Source organism: Octodon degus, unplaced genomic scaffold, assembly GCF_000260255.1.
Source record: "Octodon degus isolate 3935 unplaced genomic scaffold, OctDeg1.0 scaffold00035, whole genome shotgun sequence".
In the NCBI taxonomy this organism is placed as follows: domain Eukaryota; kingdom Metazoa; phylum Chordata; class Mammalia; order Rodentia; family Octodontidae; genus Octodon; species Octodon degus.
The window spans coordinates 12,926,152-12,937,175 of NW_004524611.1; the positions used below are offsets into that span (position 1 = coordinate 12,926,152).

The window sequence follows — 11,024 nt, forward strand, 5'->3', positions numbered from 1 at the left end:
AAAAAAAAAAAAAAATAGAAAATACCCAAGGACTGGGGGGCGTCGCAGGCTGGATGGGCTGCAGATTTGTGCTTTTGTCCAGTGGTGCTCTAGAGAGAAAGAGCCACGATGGGTTGAAGAAGAGTCGAGTGGTGCTGGTTTAAAGTCCAGCTTCAATTTCTGCTCCTGTGTTGTCAGCGGCTGATTGTGGGTTTGCGCAACCCTTGATTAAAAAACCCAGGCTGGCGCTGTCCCCTGAGAAAGTCGTAGGGCACAGGAGTGCGGCTTGCTCTCTACCTCTGCTTTTTTAAAAAAAATTTTAAAAATTAATTTATTTTATTTATGTGTGTGTATGGCCAGCTCAGCCCACCTGGGGGCAGCAGGGCTGGCTGGCATGTGGTGCTGAGGGGATTGTACCGCGGTCCCTGTGCTTTGTGCTTTGCTAAGCTTGTTCTAAGTAGGTGCTTTAGACCACTGAGCCATCTCACCAGCCCCTTCCTCTGCTTTTCAGAAGAGCTTGAAGCTCCTTTCCTGCTGCCTAGTGCCTGGGAGGGTGGAGAATAGGGCACGAGGAGCACACGTGCTCCACCTGCTGGCCGGGGAGCACAGTGGTCTCCGTCCTGTGGTCTTTAGGAAGACTGCTCATCTTTGCACACAGCTCCTGGTGTGGCAGGGCCAGCGGTTACCTGATCAGGTGCAGGCAGAGGGCAGATCAGGGCCTCTAGTAGAGGTCAGGCTGGGGTGCGGCTCAGCGGTGCATTGCTCGTCTCTGAGGGGCGCCCTGGGTTCCATCCCCCTACAGAACTGAAAAAAAGTTTTAAAGGACAGTGGAATTTATGATGGTCAGATCATGGCAAATCTACTACCAATTCTATGTTGAATGTGAAAGTTGTTTTCTGGTATCGTGGTTGTTTGATTTATAGAGACAAGGTCTTGCTGTGTAGTGCAGGCTGGCAGCGGTCCTCCTGCCTCAGCCTCTCGTGTGCACTGTCAACACTCAGCTGCCATGCATGTGAAAGGGAGAATTACAGTGTGACCAGGCCTCTGTTGTGATGGGATTGCGGGGTGAGCCTGGGTCCAGTGTCTGTGTGCTTGTTTCTCTACTGTGGCACCTCTGAAGCCTGTGACTCCTGGACTTGGCTTTGCTATTGGTTCTTGGGCATCTCATTAAACTACAAACTTGTCCCGCTTTAGCAGAGATTTATTGATGGGTGGTCCAGCAAAGCTCTTAGGGCTGCCCAGTAATGCCTTTGTTTTTCTGAAGTCCTAGAGATGGAACCTGGGAAGTGCTGAACTGCATCCCAGGCCTTTCTAAAATTTTTTTCTTTTCGGTACTGGGGATTGAACTCAGGACCCAGCGCTTGCCAGGCAAGCACTTATTCTACTGAGCTATCTCCTCGGCCCCTAAAATTTTTATTTTGAGATGGGATTTTTACTTTGCTAAGTTGCCCGCCGGGGCTTCCAGCATGCTGTCCCCCTGCCTCAGCTCGGCCTTCTGAGTGGCTGGGGTTACGGGCTTGTGCCCCTGACCTTACGGTAGTGGGGAGATAATCGAATCAACATTCTTACGTGTTTTCTTCAAAACAGGGTTGAAAAATACAGGCCAATAAAGCTGAACGAAATTGTTGGAAATGAGGACACCGTGAGCAGGCTGGAGGTCAGTGACTGCTTCCTTACTTGTTGGAGTGCTGGGGACGGAACCCAGGCCTTTGGACTGAGCTACAGAGGGAGTCCTTTTTTACATTTTAATTTTTTTTTGCCTGAGATATAGCCCAGCGGCACAGCACCTATCTGGCAACCACAAGGTCCTGAGTTTGATTCCCAGTACCAGAAATAAATAAATACATAAATAAATATATGTTTTATTTTGAGACATGGGCTTAACAAGTTGCTAATTTGCCCGCACTGGGCTCAAACTTGTCATACTCCTACCTGGGATGACAGGCAAAACCTTAGCTCAAAGTACAAATTCAAAATGGGCTGAGGATGACATTCTTGATAGAGCACCTACTTAGCTGGCCTTAGGCCCTGAGCTCCATCCCCAGGAAACTCCCACCCCAAAAAGGAAAAAAACTGTGGAGGCCTGGCATGGTAACACACCCCTGTAATCCTGGCACCCTGAAGGCTGAGGTAGGAGGATCTCCATGAATTCAAGGCCAAACCTAGCTACAAAGTGACAGAGCTACATAGCTCACGCTGGCCTAGAACTTGTGGCATCCTCCTGCCTCAGCCTCCAGCGTACTGGGGCCATAGGTGTATGCCACCACACCTAGCTTCTAACTAGTTTTATTTGATTAGGCTTTAAAAAAGTTTCTTTATTTTGAGACAGGGTCTTGTTCTATAACTCAAGGCTAGCCTTGAACGCATTATGTAGTCCAAGCTGACCTCAAATTCATGGTGATCCCCCTGCCTCAACCTTCAGAGTGCTGGGATTACAGGCATGGGCCACCATCCTGGCCTAATCAGTTTATTTATTTGTTTATGTATTTGGTACAAGGTCTCACTACGTAGCTCGGACTCATAGTGATCTTCCTGTGTTCAGCCTCCCTAGCACTGTGATTACAGGCGTGCGCCACCATGCCTGGTCTCAGTGGCCAGCTCAGCGTGCCTGGGGGTGGATCTGGCATGGCATGTGGTGCTGGGGATTGAACCCTGGTCCCTGCGCTTGCCTAAGCAGGTGCTTAGTCTGCTGAGCTATCTCACCAGCCCCTAATCAATTTTAATGCTCCTTTTCCCTCAGGTCTTTGCAAGAGAAGGGAACGTGCCCAATATCATCATTGCTGTGAGTGTGGGGCCCCGCGGGTGTCCTGGCCTCTCATTTCCCCACCAGGCTCTGCATTTCATCCTTGGGCCCTACACCTCCCTCCCATCAGTGGGGAGCTTGGGGGCACTTGGTGAGCCAGTGTGGGTGCTGGGGGCTGCACCCAGGTTCTGGTGGTACCAGGCACTCTCTGGATCCTGTCCCTAGGGGCCCCCTGGAACTGGCAAAACCACCAGCATCCTGTGCTTGGCACGAGCCCTCCTGGGCCCCGCGCTGAAGGATGCGGTTCTGGAGCTCAACGCGTCCAATGACAGGTCAGTCTGGTGAGGTCCACGTTCTGGGCTGCCCTTCCCCAGACCAGGGATAGCGGGGCAAGCACTTCCCTTTGGGTGGAAAAATGAAAGAATTCTTTCAAATTGTGGACAACCAGGCCTGGTGGTACTCACCAGAAGTCGTTGTCCACAATTTGAAAGAATTCTTTCAAATTGTGGACAACCAGGCCTGGTGGTACTCACCAGAAGTCAGGAAGGCTGAGGCAGGGGGATCATGAGTTCTCGCTCACTTTACATGACTTAGTGAGATCTGGATCAAGATAAAAAATAAGAAGACTAGGGCTGGAGCTTAGTGTGAAGACTCTGGGTTGCATCCCTAGTACTGGAAGAAAAGTAGTAGGATGTATGTAATATTAAAAAATTCTTTCTTGATCCTTTTTTTTTTTTTTTTATACAGTAGTAGGGATCAAACACAAGACCTTCACAATGAGTTATATCCCCAGTTCTTCTTCCTTTTTTCTTTTTCTTTTTCTTTTTGGATGAACTAGGGATTGAACTCAGGCCCTTGTGCTTGCCAGGGAAGCGCTTATTCTACTGAGCCATCTCCCTGACCCTTTTTAAATTTTTTAAAAATTTTTTTATTTTTTTTTTTTGCCTGACTCTTTTTTTCTTTTGAGACAAAGTCCCCTTAAATTGCCTAGGCTGGGCTGAATTTAGGATCCTCCTGCCTCAGTCTCCCACAGTGCAGGGATTACAGGTGTGCTCTGCCACACCCGGCATCACTCGGTGTCCACCTGTGGCTGGCTTTTTTCACTCAGTGTGATGTCCCCAAGGTTCCTCGGTGTCAGACACCAAGATATCCCCCCATTTCTGTAGACTCTGTTTCTGTCCCCTGATGCATGCAAAACGTGCCCTCCATGTCCAACCACTCCTATATATGTGCATGCATGTGCACACAAATGCCAGGATGAAAGAATCCTGTCCTAGCAAACGGAGATGGCCTCCTGCTGCGGTGGCACTGGCCTGTAATCCCAGCACTCAGGAGGCTGAGGCAGGAGGATAGCTGTGAATTTGAGGCCAGCCTGGGCTACACAGCGAGACCTTGTCTCAAAAAACAAACAAACGAACCCCCCAGATGGCCAAGGACATGTCACAAGACAGTGAACAGTGAGGTCTCTCTCACTGAGAGTCTCACAAGATGAAAAGACTTTGTTTTCCTTAGAAATATATTGTTCTGCCTGGTAAGTAGCTCAGTGGTGTAGCACCTGCATAACGTGCATGAGGCCCTAAGTTCAGTCCCCCATACCACAGGAAAATTAGGATGTGTTGAGCCGGGCCTGAAGGGGCACACCTGTAAGCTGAGCGCTCTGGGAGGCTGAGGCAGGAGAGTCAGAAGTTCCAGCCCAACTTAAGGACTTTGGGAGGCCCTGCCTCAAAATAAGAAAGGCTGGGAGCGTTGCTCAGCGTGAAGGCCCTGGGTTCAGTTTCCCGCAGACTGAATTTTATTAGCAGGTGGCAGTCCAATTCCAGCTTATTGTTTCAGGGGCATCGATGTTGTACGGAATAAAATAAAGATGTTTGCCCAGCAGAAAGTGACGCTTCCCAGGGGCCGGCACAAGATCATCATCCTTGACGAGGCCGACAGGTGGGTGGCCGCGGGCCTGACGTCTGCCCCGGCTGAGTTCAGTCAGAAGCACCCTGCGGCGGTGTGCTTACCGTGTCTCCTACACACAGTTGCAGGTCCGGGGATGAAGCTCAGTGGCACAGTGCCAGTCCTGAGTTTGATTCCCAGTACCAAAAAAAATGAAAATAAACCCGGTTATAGATAATTCCAATGACAAATATGGCAGTAACTCATGTTCTTTAAAGACAACTTAGAAAATACTATCGTATCTTGCTGTGTTTTTCTTTTTTTACCAGAAAACTTTTACTCTGTTTGTTTATTCATTTATTTTTTCCATTTATGTATTTGGTACCGGGTTGCACTGCACATCTCAGACTCGTAGTGATCCTCCTGTTTTCAGCCTCCCCAGTGCTGGGATTGCAGGCCTGCGCCACCACATCCGGGCTCATTTGCCAGATCAGTGTGCCCTGGGGGTGCAGCCAGCGCAGCATGTGGGACTGGGGATCGAACCTTGGTCCCTGTGCTTGCCAAAACAGGTGCTTAGTCCACTGAGCTACCTTACTGGACCAAGAACTTATACTCTAGCAAGATGCATTTTATACTTTTTGTCTCTTATATTTTGACTTTTTTTGTTTTAAAGGCCAGACAGGTGTCAAAGTTGCGAACCTCCTGTCTCAGCCCCCAATTTCTGCTGCACTTGCCAGCGGTCCCACCTTGCCCAGCTTTCACATGCCTGTCCCAGTCCTGGGGTTCACGATCTGCTCTGTGTGCTCGTTCTACATATCCATTCACCTGTTTTCCAGTCCACCCATGTCATATTTTTTATTTGATTTTGGGTGCATTTCCGAACAAGTTGGCATCAACACATGTCACTCTGAACATGTCAGTGTGCATGCGTACGTGCCCTCTTCTCATTAGGATGTGTCTTTGGAGTGTGGCACGCTGACTGTGGTGTCACCGTGTGGGAGAGGCGTGCCGTGGGCCTGGTCGCAGCTGCACAGTGCCTCTCTCCTGCGTTCCCCTCCCAGCATGACGGATGGCGCGCAGCAGGCCCTACGGAGGACCATGGAGATCTACTCCAAGACCACCCGCTTCGCACTGGCCTGCAACGCCTCGGACAAGATCATAGGTGAGTGGAGCCCGCCTGGCGCCTCGGCGGCAGCAGGAGAGACCATGGCTGCAGAAGCATGCCAGCTCGCCATAAGCAGCTTCATACGCTCTGGTTGGTAAAAAGTGTATATTTGTCACAGACGTGACATTCTGAAATACAGTTAACTGAAATTTGTTCAATCCTTGGAATTGAACCCAGGGCCTTGGCACTGAGCTATCTCCAATCCCTTTTTATTTTGAGACAGGATCACCCTAAATTAACTTGGGATCCTCCTGCCTCTGCTTCCCAGAATGCTGGGTTACAGGCTGGTGCCACTGCACCTGGCTAACTTAATTTATGAAGCATTATTGGCTGGACTGTCTCTCCTTTCCCTTCCCTTTCCTTTCCCTTTCTTTTCTTTCTTTTTTTTTTTTTTTCTCATTAAACGTTGTATTCACGTGACCCCGGAACCCGGCAGAATCAAAATCAACCCAGTTAAACCCAGCCCGCCCGGCAACCCTCTTGGTGGCCCGGCCCCGGGGTGAAGCGCTCGCTGCAGGACGGCTGCGGCCGCCTGGCGTCCAGGCTGGACGGGCGCCTTGCTCACACAACGTCCCTTTCTTTTCAATACTGAATATTGACCCCTTGGTCTTGTGCATGCAACTGAAGTGCTCTGCCACTGAGCTACACCCCAGGCCTTTGCTGAATTCTTATGTAGCGCCATGGTCTTGCCATCCTCTTGCCTCAGCCTCCAGAGTTCCAATTATAGGTATGACTACCACACCTCCTCTGGCTTCACTTCAGAAATAAGGAGCTGGAGTCGGGGAGGTCAGATAGTTTGTCCAGTGTCACAGCAGCAGCCAGCAGAGACTGCGGCCCTGGGTTTGTCCACCTCCTGCACTCTTGGGCACAGTGACATCACTGTCACGTTGCTCAGTGTCGCCACCACCCCCATGTCCTCCCTGGTGCTTTGTACCCTCCAGGTGTGTGGCTTCGCCCATGCCCTGGCCCCCGTCCTGCTAGGAGTCGCCGGGCCTCTGATCTCCACATCAGGCCTCAGTTTGACCTGGGTCCTCTTCCCTGTACTCCTCCCCGACAGTGCCCAGCCTCACACCCTCCCCTGCAGGACTGTCTACACAACCCTGTATCGTGTCTCTCCCCCCACCCTGTGCCTCTGCTCACGCCTGCCCCGAGGTTGCCGTCCCTGTCCAGAGTGCTGGGAGTCCTCTGTGTCTCACCTCTCCCTGTGTCCCCATGTGTCCCTTCATTGATTATCAGTTCTCACCGATGTGTGTTCTTTCTCAGGGGCTTGAGCATGGACTTGCATTCCTGCACCGTGGGAGGAATGCACGGCTGCTCTCTGTCCCCGTCCCTCCTCACCTGCCCAGTGGCCCAGTACATCATCGAGGGCAGCAGCTTGGTCCACTTCCCACTCCTCCCCACAGTGTGCTGCAGGGTCTGTGTGTTGGTGGCTTTGCTTGGTGACTCGCAGTGACAGTTGGAGGAACTGTCTCTTCTTGCGTCAATTTCCACACACACACAGCGTTCTCATGGCTGTTGTTTCCTAAGGGAAACAAGCCACTACCAGCAGTGGCTTGGTGGTAGACCCCTCCTCTACTGTGGGTGACGCCCTGGGCTCAGTCCAGCACCACAGAAAAAGTCTCGGAGGGAGCCGGGCACAGCGAGCGTTGGAGACCACAAAGGGACATGGACGGTAGAGGAGCTACTGTGTTAGTCTCAGTGGAGGGACAGGAGAACTTTGCCGCTCTGTGTTTGTGCCAGGCATGGTGCCATGCACCTGTAAAAACCACACTTTTTTTTTTTTTTTTTTTTTTTTTTTTTTTGAGACAGGGTCTCCAGCCCCTAAAACTGCACTCTAGGAGGCTGAGGCAAAAGGATTGCAAGTTCTAGCCTAGTCTTAATAATTTAGTGACTTAAATCCTGTTGCCAAATAAAAATTTTTAAAAAGGCTGGGGATGTAGCTCAGTGTGAAGGTCCTGGGTTGAACCCTCAGTACATTCCTTAGAGCTCTGAGGTCATGGGTGTTCTGGAGCCGGGGTGTCGGTGTGACCTGCCCAGTGGGTGCACTGTCTAGCCCGCACTGTGGCACCTGCCATGGCGCCCGACCTGCCGGTGACTGAGTGACAGTGTGTCATGTGTTCTGTCTGAGCTGGGGCTGCTCAGACAGGTGGCCCAGCCCTCACTTGTTCCCCAAGTCCCTCCAGCTGGGCAGAGGCCAGCGTGGCCGTGTTGCCGCCTGAGCCACAGCCCTGTGTTGCCCACAGAGCCCATCCAGTCCCGCTGCGCCGTGTTGCGCTATACCAAGCTCACCGACGCGCAGGTCCTCGCGCGGCTCCTGAGAGTCATCGAGAAGGAAGCTGTGCCCTACACGGATGACGGCCTGGAAGCCATCATCTTCACGGCGCAGGGCGACATGCGGCAGGTGCGCACCGTGCTGTGGCTGGAGAGGTGGGGTGGACCGGGCTGCCCTGCCCATCTGGGCTGTGTGTCTCCCTCTGCAGGCGCTGAACAGCCTGCAATCCACCTTCTCTGGCTTTGGCTTCATCAACAGCGAGAACGTGTTCAAGGTGCCAGGCCTCGTGGCCCAGGCGGGCTGCCTGTGTCGCTGATGGGAGCAGGCTGGGAGGGGCCTTGTGGGTGGCCAGGAGTTGGGGCCTCCTGTCCCTCACACACCTCTCGGTATGGCCAGGTCTGTGATGAGCCACACCCCCTGCTGGTGAAGGAGATGATCCAGCACTGTGTGAGCGCCAACATCGACGAGGCCTACAAGGTGAGCTGCCGGGCTTCTGCCTTCTGTGCTCAGGTCTGGAGCTGGGGCTGGACATGCTGCACTGGAGTAGGTGTGCAGGGCCCTGAGTTCAGTGTGGGGTCTGGCCTGATGTGCCCCTGGAGTTCTGGGCAGGGAGACCAAGGCAGGGTACATGGTCCGAGGCCTATCCCCATGTGGCCTGGGGTGTGCAGACATGGTTTGCACCTGCTGAATTCACCCCGAGATTCTGAGATCAGGGTGAAAAGGTCAGTTCTAGACCCCCAGTGTGGACAGGGTGGGTGGGCTAGGGCAGCAGGGCCGAGCAGTCCTGCAGGGCGCCTGGTGGGCTGCCTCAGTGTTTGCGGAGATCCAGCAGGTGGGTGCAGGGGAAGGGGGTCAGCACGAGATCAAGGCCAGTATGGACTACACAGCTAGACCCTGGCTCAGGAGAGAGAGAACCCAGGTGGAGACGGAAAGGCCACCACAGCAGGCCGTCCTGAGGCCCGCAGAAACACTGGCTGGGCTGGTTCTGCCCCTGTAAGACGAGTTGACTTCACTTGACTGGAGCATGTCAGGCTGTGAGCCCCACAGGTCCCCCACCGCTCGTGGCTGAGGTGCCCCCCCCAGATCACGTGGGTTGTCCGGGCAAGCCGTGCCCCGGGTGCCCACGGCCTCGCTGCGTCCCTCTGCCCAGATCCTCGCCCACCTGTGGCACTTGGGCTACGCGCCAGAGGACATCATCGGCAACATGTTCCGCGTGTGCAAGACTTTCCAGATGGCCGAGTACCTAAAGCTGGAGTTCATTAAGGTGAGCACTCTGAAACTGCCGCCCCAGCAGTTCTGGGGCTCTGATCCTCCAGGTTCTCACTGAGTGACCGAGCTCAGGGCCCAGAACTCAGGGCCTCGCATGCCCTGGGCAGGTGCTCTACTGTGGAGTCTTGCCCTGCCTTTTTTTATGGTCTGGCAAATTGATAGAAACAGTCTCATGCTGTAGTCCAGGCTGACCTTGAACTCACTATGTACTCAGTGATCCTCCTGCCTCAGCCTCCCCAGTGCTGGGATTACAGGCATGCACCCCCACGCCTGGCTTTGGGTTGTGTGTATGTGTCTTTCAAAGAAACTACAAGAGCCTCTTCTAGAAACCAGCTGAACTTTAGTTCAGCCTAATCCATGACATTCTCGCCTCGTTTCCCATCTGGAGTTGGAGTCTGCTATATCTGTTTTGAGTGTGCTGCCTGTTCAGGCTGAAGAAAGCACCCTGTGCGTGTAGTAACCAGCCTCGCACTGCCTGTCCGTAGGAGATCGGCTACACGCACATGCGCGTGGCGGAAGGCGTGAACTCCCTTCTGCAGATGGCGGGGCTGCTGGCCAGGTTGTGTCAGAAGACAATGGCGCCGGTGGCCAGTTAGAGTGGGGACGTCGCCAGCACACCCTGAGGAGCCCTCACCCCAGAGCCGGAGAGCTGCAGGCTCCAGTGGGGGTGCGTCCAGCTTTCAGTTCTGCTGTGTCCAGGCATGTGGCACATCCTGTTGTGCGCGTGTCTGGGGGACCTGGTGACATGATGGGTGGCACAGCCAGGTGCAGGTGCTATTCACATTGGGGCAATAAAGCTGGACCGTGTTTGTCCTGCAGCGTTTGACATTGCCAGGTTTCAAGGGACACCGAGGCCATGCTGTGCCTTGACTGGGGGGCTGACTGGGGGGCTGACTGGGGGGCTGACTGGGGGGCTGACTGGGTAGCTGGGCCGGGCTTCTCCGGAGCTCAGATGTCCAGGCTGGCTGTGGTCTCCTGGGGTGCAGTAAGGTCCTACGGGACAGACAGGACTCGCGTCTCACGTGCTGCAGGTGGGCTGGGGCCAGGCCGCCCGTGGGGCTCCGCACACTGCAGGGCCAGGTTCCAGCCAGGCTGCAGACCACCACAGACAGCCTGCTGGAAGTGGCTGAGGGCAGGGGCTGCTGCTTCAGAGTTCACTCCCCGCCCCCCCCCGTTTTGTGCTACAGTGGAGCCCGGGGCTTCATGAATGGCGGGCCAGTGCTCTCTGCTGGGCCACACCCCAGTCCCTTTTTATTTTGAGATAAGGTCACAGTTATCTAGTCTGGCTTCAGACTTGCAATCCAAGGCTGAGTGTGGTGGCACACACCTGTAATCCCAGCGCCCAGGAAGCTGAGGTAGTAGGATTGCCTTGAGTTAAAGGCCAACCTGGGCTACATAGCATACCCTGTGTCAAAAAAAACCTTTTGATCCTCCTGCTTCAGCCTCTAGCATAGCTGGGATCATAGCGTGTTGCCTGCCCACTTCCCTTTATTTAAGTGTGAAAAGTTTCAGTGGTGTTAAAGTTCCAGCACAACACAGTGACCCTTCACATTTATCACACACCAATACAGTGTCACTCACATGGCCAGGTGTTTCCCGTGTCCCCTACCTGCCACACTGCCCTCTCCTGAAGGCTCTGAAGCAAACGCCAGGCCTTGTTTATTTACAGTGGTGACTTTGCTTCTGTGACTGGCACTTTTGCTGGGGGAGTTGGG

The 11,024-nt window shown here is 53.5% G+C and overlaps 1 protein-coding gene across 1 annotated transcript in view; it reads left to right on the top strand.

The window, feature by feature from the left end:
• Rfc2 (replication factor C subunit 2) overlaps nucleotides 1-10,149 on the top strand; it is an 11,018-nt gene extending 869 nt beyond the window's left edge. The window contains exons 2-11 of the mRNA XM_004630423.2: nucleotides 1,567-1,636; nucleotides 2,720-2,761; nucleotides 2,948-3,054; nucleotides 4,556-4,657; nucleotides 5,665-5,765; nucleotides 8,012-8,169; nucleotides 8,249-8,314; nucleotides 8,437-8,517; nucleotides 9,191-9,304; nucleotides 9,795-10,149. Of these exons, the coding sequence (XP_004630480.1) occupies nucleotides 1,567-1,636; nucleotides 2,720-2,761; nucleotides 2,948-3,054; nucleotides 4,556-4,657; nucleotides 5,665-5,765; nucleotides 8,012-8,169; nucleotides 8,249-8,314; nucleotides 8,437-8,517; nucleotides 9,191-9,304; nucleotides 9,795-9,905 (952 nt within the window). The 3' untranslated portion in view covers nucleotides 9,906-10,149. The remainder of the gene's footprint in view (nucleotides 1-1,566; nucleotides 1,637-2,719; nucleotides 2,762-2,947; nucleotides 3,055-4,555; nucleotides 4,658-5,664; nucleotides 5,766-8,011; nucleotides 8,170-8,248; nucleotides 8,315-8,436; nucleotides 8,518-9,190; nucleotides 9,305-9,794) is intronic.
• Nucleotides 10,150-11,024: the final 875 nt, after the last annotated feature.